Source organism: Gopherus flavomarginatus, chromosome 1 (assembly GCF_025201925.1).
Source record: "Gopherus flavomarginatus isolate rGopFla2 chromosome 1, rGopFla2.mat.asm, whole genome shotgun sequence".
NCBI lineage: Eukaryota > Metazoa > Chordata > Testudines > Testudinidae > Gopherus > Gopherus flavomarginatus.
The window spans coordinates 230,153,878-230,165,854 of NC_066617.1; the positions used below are offsets into that span (position 1 = coordinate 230,153,878).

Below are 11,977 nucleotides of genomic sequence, written 5' to 3' on the forward strand. Positions count from 1 at the left end.
ATTATCAACAAACTTAAGCCTTCCGCAATCTTTTTATGGCAGCTGCAATCGTATTATGTATTGTATGCTATGGCATCAGAAGACATAAAATACAAATAAATAAAATGGTGATCCCTGCAGAAAGACCATGTTTGGGCATTCAAAGCTACTCAAGCTCTGAGTGTACAAAGCAGTTGGCTAAAACAGTCCACCTGTTTCCTTCTTGGTATAGCAATAGGCTGATCCTGACATTATTGAAAGTTACAGATCTATATGCTGCAGGATTGAGCTCCCAACTTAAAGCTACTTCTAAACATTTGCAAGCTAAACAATAAACTTTAGGGAGAGAAGTGGAAAGAATTGACAAGTTATGACTATTTTTAGTACAACACACAACCCCATGCTCATTGGTCTTAATCACACGCACACGTTAACAGGACAGCTTCTCAGTGCATACTCTGAATGGTTACAGTTCAAAGTTCAACTATCCCTCCAGTTGAAAGCAAAAAGGAAACCTAAGTGGCTTTGTAAGAATTACAGTGATCCTATATATAAAAAATAAAGAATCAACCTGTGCTGGGAAATACATTGCAGATTCATGCAGTGTTCATTGAATATAGCAGAGTTCCAAGTACACAACTCCTAATGTAATGCCAGCTTCTTCATGAGATTTCAATTCCCTCCTGCTTTCCTCCACTCCTCTTTAAAAAAAGAAAGTTTAGGGGAAAAAGAGCAAGGGAAGGAAGAGGAATCTGAGATGTATAAAAAGAATTGTCAAATACACAGATACAACAGTTCAAAGACTCAAGTTAAAATATGGTGGGAGTATATCTGCCATAACATCCATCCTAAAAACATGCCAGTTGTTAAAAACAGGCAGTGCATTAGAAGCAGTTAGATATAATGAGAACGTAAACTAAAAGTCTTCAGGGGAGATATTTCAACTACAGCAGTATACACTGGATGCTATCTTTTATTTTAATCATGCTATAAACTGTGCCTTTTTGAACAGTTATCTCTTTGTGCAGTTACTTACATACTGGTATATAAATTAAAAATCTAGAAGCAATTAGGAATGAAGCTAAGACTCTTTTGATGCTAATACATCAAAAGAAGAAAAGAAATTCCCGCTCTGCCCCCAAAACACACTCAGTAACACAGAAAAAGGTCCCCTCTTCCCAGGCTAATCGCTGAAGTCTCTCCAACAGAGATTCTGATGTCAAACTCCAATTACATGGAGATTGCAAGTGATCTGAAACACAGGTTTTTGAAAAGACCAGCCCTCTGACTCAGAAGACCCCACAACTGTGCACTTCTGCTGTAAAAAAATATTCTCGCAAGCTGATCATATTTCCTCCACTTCAGACACCAAAACATTGCCATTAAAGATCAATGGGCACCATGAAGTGGTAATCCTTCAAATTATGGAAAAGATAGAGACAGTCTTTGACAGGGTCGGCAGCACGACTGCAGGGGGTGGGATAACAGATAGGGACCACGCCCTGGATCTATCAGCATCGGAGCCCCCAAAGTAGTAAAGAATATTTGAGAATGAAGGAATTCCCCAATGCAGTTGAAGAATCATCATAATTTGGGGGAGTATTTGCATTTAATTCACAGATTTCTTCATCTACCTCATCTCAGGTCTTTTTTCCTTCTCACTTGGTCCTCCCACGTCCAGTCTTACCTTTAAAAGGGGCGGATGTATGGTAGAGCAGCCTTCTCCAGGTACAAAGCAGCTGGTTACCCTCACTGCACAATCATTTTGCATGAACGGCAGCGAGTGGGCACCGATGCGCCCACAGCAACTTTCACTTAGAGACTCCTTCACACCTTCAGCCAGCCCTAATGTACTGCGGAGTAACATTACCTAATTTACAAGCAGGGGATAGCAGCATAGCCCTGAAGTGAATTACTCTTATGTATCCCAGCATACAAGACAGCGACTGACAAAACACTACCATTCTGCTTTTAATAGATTCCCATCAACTGAGTCGCTCCACTTCACCGCATTTGCACCATTCAAAGTCATCTATCAGGCAAGCGCTGTGACCTGCATTGAGCAAACAATTAAAAGGAAACACTCCTGGAGAATGCATTCACGCTATCTTTGTTCTAGCAAGTAAATAACTAGGGCTAGGTTGGTGCTGTTTGGCTGCTAAACCACAAGCCGGACTGGGTGAGGGTGGGGCTGGAGAAGCTCTGCATAAGTGGGAATTCTGGGGAACTCTGCTTGTCTCAGGTACAGTATTTCCAGGGGTGCTGGAGAAAGCTATGCCAGAGCAGAGCCTGCAGGGCCTTTGAAAGAAGCTGCACTTTCCTATACTGATTCCATTTTGCTGGCCAGCTTGGAGGGAAGGAGCGAAGTCCCACTTTAGCAGCAGCAACACTCAGAAAAAACATCTTTCCTGGTCCTTGCACTCAGGGCAGCAGCTTTGGCTGGCCCATACGTGGGGGAGCATGGTAAAGAATAGCTTCTTGTGTCTTCTCCCCATCCTTGCATATCTATGCAAGGCCAGCCATAATCTGATCCTTACAATATAAAAATCATAAAACAGGCAAATCTATGCAAGAAATGTAAAAAAAAAAAAAAAAAAAGTCAGATTTTGTTGAGCCAGAGCAGCGTTTGAGTGGCACCGTTATATTTTATATTAATGTTTGCTTCCAATTCCTTCTCAGTTCAAGGACATTTCAGAACTAGCCAACAGGTTCTGGATACACTCCAGGCTCTTTCCCTGCCCTCCTCCAGAAATCAAACTCCCATCTTTCATGTGTGGAAACAGATAGCTAATTGATTCTCCCACATGGTCTCCGTCACAAAGAATTTAAGTAACCACAGTCTCTTTTACCTTCACTTCCCAGCTCCCAGACAATCTGTTTTAAAAATGAATCACACCAGAAGCGGGAAAAGAGGTAGAACCAAGAGCAAGATGTTAAAAGGACACACAAAGACCACAGAGTTTTACCCACATTATTAAACTATAAAGATTCTCAAATAGACATCAAATGCAGGCCATATGAAAACATATATACTCAGATTATCAAGCCAGATCCTCATTTGGTATAAATCACATCTACATCTAAGTTCCCTCTCACAGTTTTACACATGTCACATCACTGACCTTAATGGAGTTATCCAGTTTATACCAGCTGAGACCCTCATTCAATATCTCTAATTAACATATAGGGCCTGTTCTCCTTTCACAACAGTGTAAGTCAGGAGTAGCTCCATTAATTCCACTAAAGTCCACAGAGTTACCCAGGTGTCTGACTGGCATGAGATGAGAATCCAGCTCCTAATATTTTTAATATATATCAGTCTCTCTCATCAGAAGGGTTCTTCAATTAGCAGTAAGACCCCAAAACAGCCATATTCCTCTGCTATTTAGGAGTTATTGAATTTTCACTGGTAAAGTGCTTGGGTAAAATCCTAGCACCATTGAAGTCAATGAGAGTTTTTCCATTGACTTCAGTGGGGCCTAAATTTTATTCCTTTCTTTTATTTTAAGAAGGAAAGATTGTTACATATGACACAATGTGAGTCAAGGAGGCAACCCTAGATTCCAAAGCATAAAATCACTGCAGATGTGCTTTCGTAAGAGTCCTTGGTATTAGTTTCTACCCATTGCTTAAAATAGATTAAAAAGGCGGTCCACCTGACTCTAGATACTTTTCTCTCTTTCAGAAACTAAGTTGCATCATTAATTTGTAAACAAAGGCAATTACTTTTCTTTTTTGAAGACTGTACGCAGTCTCATGTTATTGTAAGGCATGGAAACTCTTACCCCAGGGTTTTCCTCTTCCATTTTTTATTGTGCCAAAGCTAGCAAAACACAAACAAGCAAACCAACATTTCAGTTCTCCAAATCCCACAGTCCCCGCTCATTTGACATCAGCCCTCCAATCCTATAAAAAGCAGAACAGTGGGGGAACTCTCCTGCTTTCCCACACCACAAGAGAAATCAACTGAAATACATAATGTTGGATCATGTTGCATTAATTGAAGAACTACACTCAAGAGTGCCATAGAGAAAGTCTTCTAAAAAAATAAGACAAAGAGTCCTGTGGCACGTTATAGACTAACAGACGTAGTGGAGCACGAGCTTTCGTGGGTGAATACCCACGAGACTGCAAGTGGGTATTCAACCATGAAAGCTTGTGCTCCAATACGTCTGTTAATCTATAAAGTGCCACCAGGACTCTTTGTCACTTTTTACTAATCCAGACTAACATGGCTACTCCTCTGATACTTAAAAAATTAAGGTAACTGATAAAAAGACACAAATCTTGTCCATTTCCAGAAGGTTTTGAGTGTGAGACAAAGACATTATATTGAAGGCATTGGTTATCACATCCAATGCACAATTTTTCTTTCCAGGTTTTTCTATAGGTCCCAGACTGAGTTCCTAGTTCACATGATTTAAATAAAATAAAAAGAGAGTGAGAGAGTCATTGAGGCTCTGTTCTACCTCACATACCTTAGATTGCAACAATGTGCTTTTCCTAAACCACAAAAAAAAAACCATAATACTCTACATTCAGATGTTTCAGGTTTGTCTTGAACTCAGAAAAGCACTGGAGTACAGAATTAAAGACAGCTGAAAATCTATTCTCTATCGTGGCTACTGGTATTGGAAGCAATACAAGACACAGGATGGTCATCCATTCCTTATCTCCTATCATGCCTCAGCACAATAGGAAGAGCACAGAATGGAGTTGCAGTCTAACTGAATTCATTTGTCTCAATCTCACAAAAGACAAAATATAGCTATTATTTGTTGCTTTTTCAATGGTTTAAAAGGATGCACTCAAAGTTATTTTAAAGAAACACTCATCCCTAAAGAGGCTGGGGTTTGTGATGAAGAAAACCATATCCGTTCTGAAGCTCTCTAGGACAACTTCATTTAGGGGATTCTTTACAGATTCCATTTCAGCAGTAATTTGGACTTCAACATAATAAAATGAGGAGACATTATCATCTTCACTTCAGATCTAAATAAAAGATATTGTAAAAAAAAAACAATGGTGGTGGTATGGGGGAAGGAGCATGCAGATCATCATTATGGATTAAACATGTCATTGCAGTCCTGGAAACCCATACTCAGCAGCATTCTACCAACATATGAGAAAAGAGTAAAACTGACAAAAAGCAAAAGTGAAACTAACCAGTCAATTTCCAGTGACCAAGCCAAGTTAAATGTAATACATAAGCTGCATAATCATAGGTTATAAATGACTGAGTAAATTTGCAAGTAAAGAATTTAAGATATTATTTTTATCTTGATACTGTCCCGTTAAAGGAAAAAATACCAAAGTAGTGAAACTCCTTGTAGCACTCTAGAGCTGCTCCTAGGAACTTGTGAAAAGCATAGTAACACCAGGTGTTCCCATGTTCCTTGGTAGACACACCACTGAACCTGGCTATATAGAAAAATGCAGAAGGAAAAAGTGAGACACTACTCTCGTGGATTAAACTTTTAAAAGATGTTCGATTTTCAATAAAATATTTATGCTTTTTAAAAAAATAAAAACAGTTTTATTTAAAAAAATAAAAACTCAGCAATTACAGAATTCTCAGAGATCACACTGAGATCTTCACTGCCTACTCAACGCTGGTTACTAGTAAACCTTCCCTGGCCAGTAGGGTGGCCTACATCATCAATTGCTGCACAATTTAAGCTTTCCTTTAAAAAGTGTTACATATGTAGCCCTTGTGGTTATGAAGTAACTTTTCCAGATATAAACAGATGCCTTGCTGCTTTCCTGAATCTGCAGACAGATGTTGTGCTTCTACTGATGCTCAGTTTTCTCAATAAACAACACAGTAAAACTAATAAGATTCTCATCAGTTTCGTTGTTATTATTCAGAAAGCTGTAGGCAATAATGAGACTGTCAGGAATCGTACCACTATCACCTTGCTTTTGTTTTAGAAAACTCTAGCAGCAGCAGCAGCAGCAGCAGCAATTTTTGGTGGAGTAGGACAAAAAAAATTGAGAGCGAGAGAAGGGTAGAGGATAGTCAACTTTGGAGTGGCAGGGAAGGAAAAGAGAAAGCTCTTTCCTGTCTTCCACCAGTAATGTGGGATAGGATTCAAATTTCTTAGGCTCCTATTAACCAGAGACATACATGAAAGATGGAAGGTTAACCAGGATCCAGGAACTGGACTATGATAGAAACCCTACTAGTGAAGTGGGGGTGTTTAGGGGTGGGGTGGGGAGAAAGGGACAATCTTTGAACCTAGATGATGCCCTTCTGCAAACATTTCTAGTTTATTTCTCTAGCTAACAGGTCCCTGGTAAATTTCCCAATCCCCATTTCTAAGCAGAAGTGAGAGGAAAATTACAGCTGCACAACAGAAAAGCTAAAGCTAAATTTAAAAAAAAAATAACAATCCTGAGGTCTTTATTAGTCAGATAACAATGACCCTGAGACAAAGAAGTTAAGGCCCAAAGAAGATTGCAGAACTGGGAATATGCATTATTATAAAAGCCAACAAAATGTCACTTCTAATATAGTCCTTGAAATTTTCTGCTGTGACTTTCCTATGATCCCTAGTCAAATATTTTATGACAATAATGTATAAATCTTCAAGTTTAAAAATTTAAAATGTTACTTTCTGTAATACTTATATACACTGCTCTTATACACTAGTTTTAAGAGACTTTTTCCTGTTCTTTACAGCATCATTCATCTTTTTGATTCCTCAACAGTGGTAACCTGACTTGTCAATATACTGGGTCAAATGACTACCTGATATAGTTATTGACTTCAATAGGAATACTCCAGAGATGGATTTGGCCCATTATCTAGATGTCTTCATAATGAAATCTTGTAATCTGGCAGGTTCATTAAGAAAGAGAGAAAAAGGTCCTGAAACTTCACTGCTCAATGTTTTGAGAGCCTCTTCCAGCAGCCTAGTAATAGGACAGTATTGTTCTCAAATCATTGTGCTGCAATTAGTGGTGTTATTACACCAAGTGTTTGTACAGTAGCATAGGGTGACCAGTTGTCCTGATTTTATAGGGACAGTCCCGATATTTGAGATTTTTTCTTCTATAGAAGCCTATTGCCCCTCATCCCCTGTCCCTATTTTTCATACTTGCTGTCTGGTCACCCTACAGTAGCAAGACAGACTAATACTTTTAAACATAACAGTCTTTTAAAAGTGTACTTGAGCTGCGATTCTAATACCATATTGCAGAGCATCTCAGCAAATATGGCCAACACCCTGATATGCTAAAAGTACTGGGCCAATTCAACCTGGGTATTACTCCATTGATTTCAATGGAGTTGAGCCAAATTCATCCATTGAGTTGAGTGAAATAATATCAAGGATGAGTTTGGTCCACCATGTTTAAAAACAATTGCATATTGCCTATAGTACTAATGAATGAGGAAAACATGGATGGAAAAACTGGACGTGCTATCTTCATGCACTGTAGAATGGGATGTGTGCTTTAATGTGTAATGTCAATTAGTGTGTGAACCATATGCTGGATATACAGGAGGTGGAGGGAAGATATGTGGTATTAGTAGCCGAGTATGGAGAGGTGGGACGTAGGTGTGAGTAGCTGTGTCAATGGTGACACAGTATATACATATGAGAGGTAAGGACATTGTCCCTGGGCTCCTCCAGAAGAGCATTCACATGATCTAGTCATCCAGGGGGATCTCTACAGCTTCACTATCCAGGTGTGGGTGTGTATGAATGGGGAAGTGAGGAGAGAAAATCAGCAAAGTCTTTCCCCTGCAAAAGAGCTGAAAATGTAGCTCTTGGCACAATTAAAATGTGGGTAAAAAGCCACATTCTGGTTTTATCAACACTTGGGTAAATCCAGACACTCTAATGAAGGTCATGGAGTTACACCAATGTAACATCAGTGTGTCATACTGTAATTTGCATACAAACTGCATAAATGCAATCCATGGGGGAGGGAAGAGAGGGGGGAAAAAACCCTGACAGGGCTAGATCCAGCTCTCACACTACTATAAATCCAGAGTAATTCCTCTGATCTCAGTGTAGTTACTGTGGGTTTAAACTGGTATAAATGAGAGCAGAATGTGGCCTAAATAGATTTAGTTTCCTCACTTGGTCCCCTCCTTTCATCACACAGTCCTCTTTCACACCACACATTTCTAATCAAAGCAAAAAACCACTCCAGTTATACACTAGCACTCACCCTGAAACAGAAAACGTTCTTTCATCATCATGGGCCAGATCCTCAGCTGGTGTGTATCAGCATAAATCCACTGAAGTCAGTATGGTGCTACACTGATTTACTCTAGCTGTAGCTGAGCATCTCATCCTAAATATCTGTTTTGAACACCCAGGGCAGGCTTCTGTTCACCATCACTGCGGCGAAGCTGGTCTCCTTCCCCGGTTTGCTCTCGCGTTCGCCGAACCCCCGAGCAAGCAGGTCTCCTTCCCTGCGGTTTGCAGGGTGGTTCGCGGAACGCGAGAGCAAACCGCGGCGAAGCTGGTCTCCTTCCCCGGTTTGCTCTCGCCTTCCCCAAAACCCCTTGAAGCCGCCCAACAGCGCTGCAGTGTGGCCACATCTAACACCACTTGCAGCGCTGGTTGCTGTAAGTGTGGCCACTCTGCAGCGCTGGCCCTATACAGCTGTACTAATACAGCTGTAACAACCAGCGCTGCAAAATTTTAGATGTAGACATGGCCTGACTCAAAAGGGGGCTAATTCCAACTTCACATAGGTATGAGAGAGGGGAAAAAATCAGACAAATTTTAAAATGTCGTGTTTCACTTACAAATGTCTTTTTAAAAGACTGGCTATATTTCAGCCTCATTTAGCCCATATAAACTGGAGTAACTTCACTGAACTTGGTGCAGCTACTCTGGATTCATACTGGAATAACAGAGCAAAATCTATGCCCGCGTTTCTTGCAGAGAAGTGTTCTTATACAGATAGCAAGAGAAGAAAATGACTCAATATATTTTACTGTGTTAGTTCAGAGTTTGAGACAGAAATCTTACCTAAGAAAAATATATATTCACAAATATTTGGGAAATGTACTCATCAGTAAGAGTCTGAAAATGGTTATAGTCAATCCTTGTTATTAAGCCACATTCTGAAGATATTAACAGCTGTTAGAAGTACAGAGCCTGTCACTGCTTTTGACTGGAGAGGAAGCAGGATTAAAGCACTCATTGCTAATAACAACAGTCCAATACTGCCTTGACCACAACAGATCTAATTTTTTCCAGGATTCCTCAGGGTTGCTCTTCAAAACAAAAGTCACTCTTCAAACTTCATGACTTCATCTGCCCACAGATTTATCATTTTTATTATTTCTACTTAAGTGCTTAGAATTTTAAGCAGGATGTCAGGAATATTCTTAAGGATAAGGGAAATTTGCACTGACAGGGGGGAGGGGATAAATGAAGGTTGGGTTTGGAAAAGTATCAGAAATTCATCGAAAAAAATCCCCTGGGCACCTTTGTATAAATCCTGCAGCATCTCCTCTGTCATAAGAACGGCCATACTGGGTCAGACCAACCATCCATCTAGCCCAGTATCCTGTCTTCTGACAGTGCCAGTGCCAGATGCTTCAGAGGAAATGAACAGAACAGGGCAATTATCAAGTGATCCATGCCCTGTGGTCCAGTCCCAGCATGTGGCAGTCAGAGGTTCAGGGAACCCATAGCATGGGATTGCATCCCTGACCATCTTGGCTAATAGCCATTGATGGACCTATCCTCCATTAACTTATCTAATTCTTTTTGAACCCAGTTATGGTTTTGGCCTTCACAACATCCCCTGTCAAATCCACAACATACCCTGTCAAATCCGTCCCCGTTGACTATGCAGTCCCAGAAATCCTAGTCAAGAAGCTTTTTATGTAAGTCAAAAACCACTGACATCATCTTTCTTGTTATTGAAAGGGTCTGGTTGCACACACTTGCGCCCAGGAACATACTGATACGCATTGATTTGTGTATAAATTCACACGGAAATAACCTGGTTGGGAGCTGTCTCTTTGACACTGGTCAATATCAGCAAATCAAGTGAGTCTGCCTGACCTGAACCGTGGGGAAAGTACAAACCTGACGAATTCATGCATTTTCATCTCCGTTGCGCTAAGAGCAAGGCTCTTTCCCTCTCCCCGGTCCCCGCTTTTTGCCACACACCTTCCAGCCCCTTGAGCAGGTATTTACTTATCATGAGGAAATCAAGAGAAGCGTAACTCAACTCCAGCTGGTGACTGCAGTCACACACTCAATGCCTGGCGGCACCGCAAGCGGCCGAGTCTCATTTATTCTAGTCAGCTACTCCTGAGCGAGGCGGGGATGGCGAACCCAGGGCAGGGATGAGTGAGGAGGCGATTGGTGGATCATCCCATACCACCCACCGGGTTGAACAGGCAACCGCGCTGCCGAGCCAAACAGATGCTCTCGCCCTTGAAATCAGCGGTCCATGTCAGAACCTCTAAACTTCACAGCCAGGTCACCTGTCGTCTCCGCCTGGCAGATCCAGCCTGCCAACACTCGTCGCCTCTGCCCCCAGACAGGGGTAGGGACTTCGTGCCATTTCGCAGAGCGCCTGGTTTCTTTTCAGGCGGCGATGCGGCCAGGAGGAGCAGGGAGAAGCTGGGATAAGGGTCTAGGAGAAGCGTGCGCCCCCCACACCCGACCGATTCATTCAGCTTAACAGCTCAGCAAGTCCGTCCTGGTTTCATTTGTTAAAGCACCAACTTTTCTCGCCCGGAAACCCTCTCCCCCTTCCAGGCGCCCCGGACAGAGCCCATCTCCTCTGGCTGCCCCCGGCTTCACTTCCAAGCGATCACACACAGACCCCCCTACACACGCACACACACACAAGGTTTACCCCCTCCAGGGGGGGAAAGGTGCGGCTGGCTACTCACGCACTGCCTCCTGCTTGGGATCCAGGCTGCGCAGCACCCCCTGCACCCCGCTGATCTTGCCGTGCAGCGCCCGCACCCTGCGCTGGGCCAGCTGCAGCTCTGTCTCGATCTCCTGGAAGAGGGTGCAGGCGTGCCGGGCCACGTCGGACAGCTGCCGGAGGATCCGGGCCAGGGCCCCGTTACTGACCGAGCAGAGATCCAGCATCGTCAGCACAGCCGCAGCCTCCTTTCCCTCCGCTGGCACCACGGCGGCAGCCTCCTCCGGCTCGGGCTGCGGGTGCGGCTGGTCCCGGGGCTCGGGGCAGCCCAAACTCTCGTCCAGCACCGAGGCGGCCGGCTGCTGCCGGCACAGCCACTGGGGCTCCACGATCCGCTTGGCGAAGGGCATCGCCGCTCCCGGGGCTCGCCAGCCAGCCAGCCGCACACACACACGCGCGGATCGCGGCAGCTCTGCCCGCCCCAGCCCCCGCCGCCCAGCGAGCCCCGCACGCCGGGCTGCTGCGCTCTCCCGAGTCCGCTTTCACTTGCTAGTAGCCAGCATCGCCCGGCCACGCGTCCCCCATGATGCGCGCCCCGGGCGGCGTCCTCTGCCTGCGAGCGGCTCCCTCAGCTGGGGGAGGTCACCGGCGCCCAGCCCCGCTCTTCGCTCCTCTGAGCATCAGCTGCCCTGGCGGTGAGCTCCCCGCCTCGCTCGCACACGGCGCTGGCAGCTCCGAGGGTGGGGGAGGATTGCAACCGGACGGGCGGAAAACCCGGAGAGCGGAGTCAGCCGAAAGCCTGGGGGAGCAGGGGGGAGGGACGAGGTGGAGGAGAGACTGACATCGCTCCTCTCCACCACAGGGAGGCACTGCAGGCGCCCCAGGCTGGGGGCAAGCGGGAGCGCGGCCAATGCCTCCAGGGGAAGGGGATTTTTACCAGCGGGGGGGAGGCCGGGCTGGGACCGATTTCCAGATTGGGAGCAGGTCGGAAAACATCCGTTTGGAGATGTGTGCGGGGCGGGGGAGGAAGTCTCCCAAGGCAGAAAGGCAGGAGTGTGTGTGAGTGAGGCACAACTGAAAAACAAAACCCTTTAAAAATGGGTCTGACAGTGACTAGAGAGATGTTTTTAGTGGGTGT

At 44.2% G+C, this 11,977-nt stretch overlaps 1 protein-coding gene across 1 annotated transcript in view; it reads right to left on the reverse strand.

Annotated features, from left to right (window-relative positions):
* NHS (NHS actin remodeling regulator) overlaps positions 1 to 11,249 on the reverse strand; it is a 368,109-nt gene extending 356,860 nt beyond the window's left edge. Inside the window, exon 1 of the mRNA XM_050963359.1 lies at positions 10,862 to 11,249. Coding sequence (XP_050819316.1) covers positions 10,862 to 11,249 — 388 coding nt within the window. The remainder of the gene's footprint in view (positions 1 to 10,861) is intronic.
* Between the last annotated feature and the right edge of the window lie 728 nt (positions 11,250 to 11,977).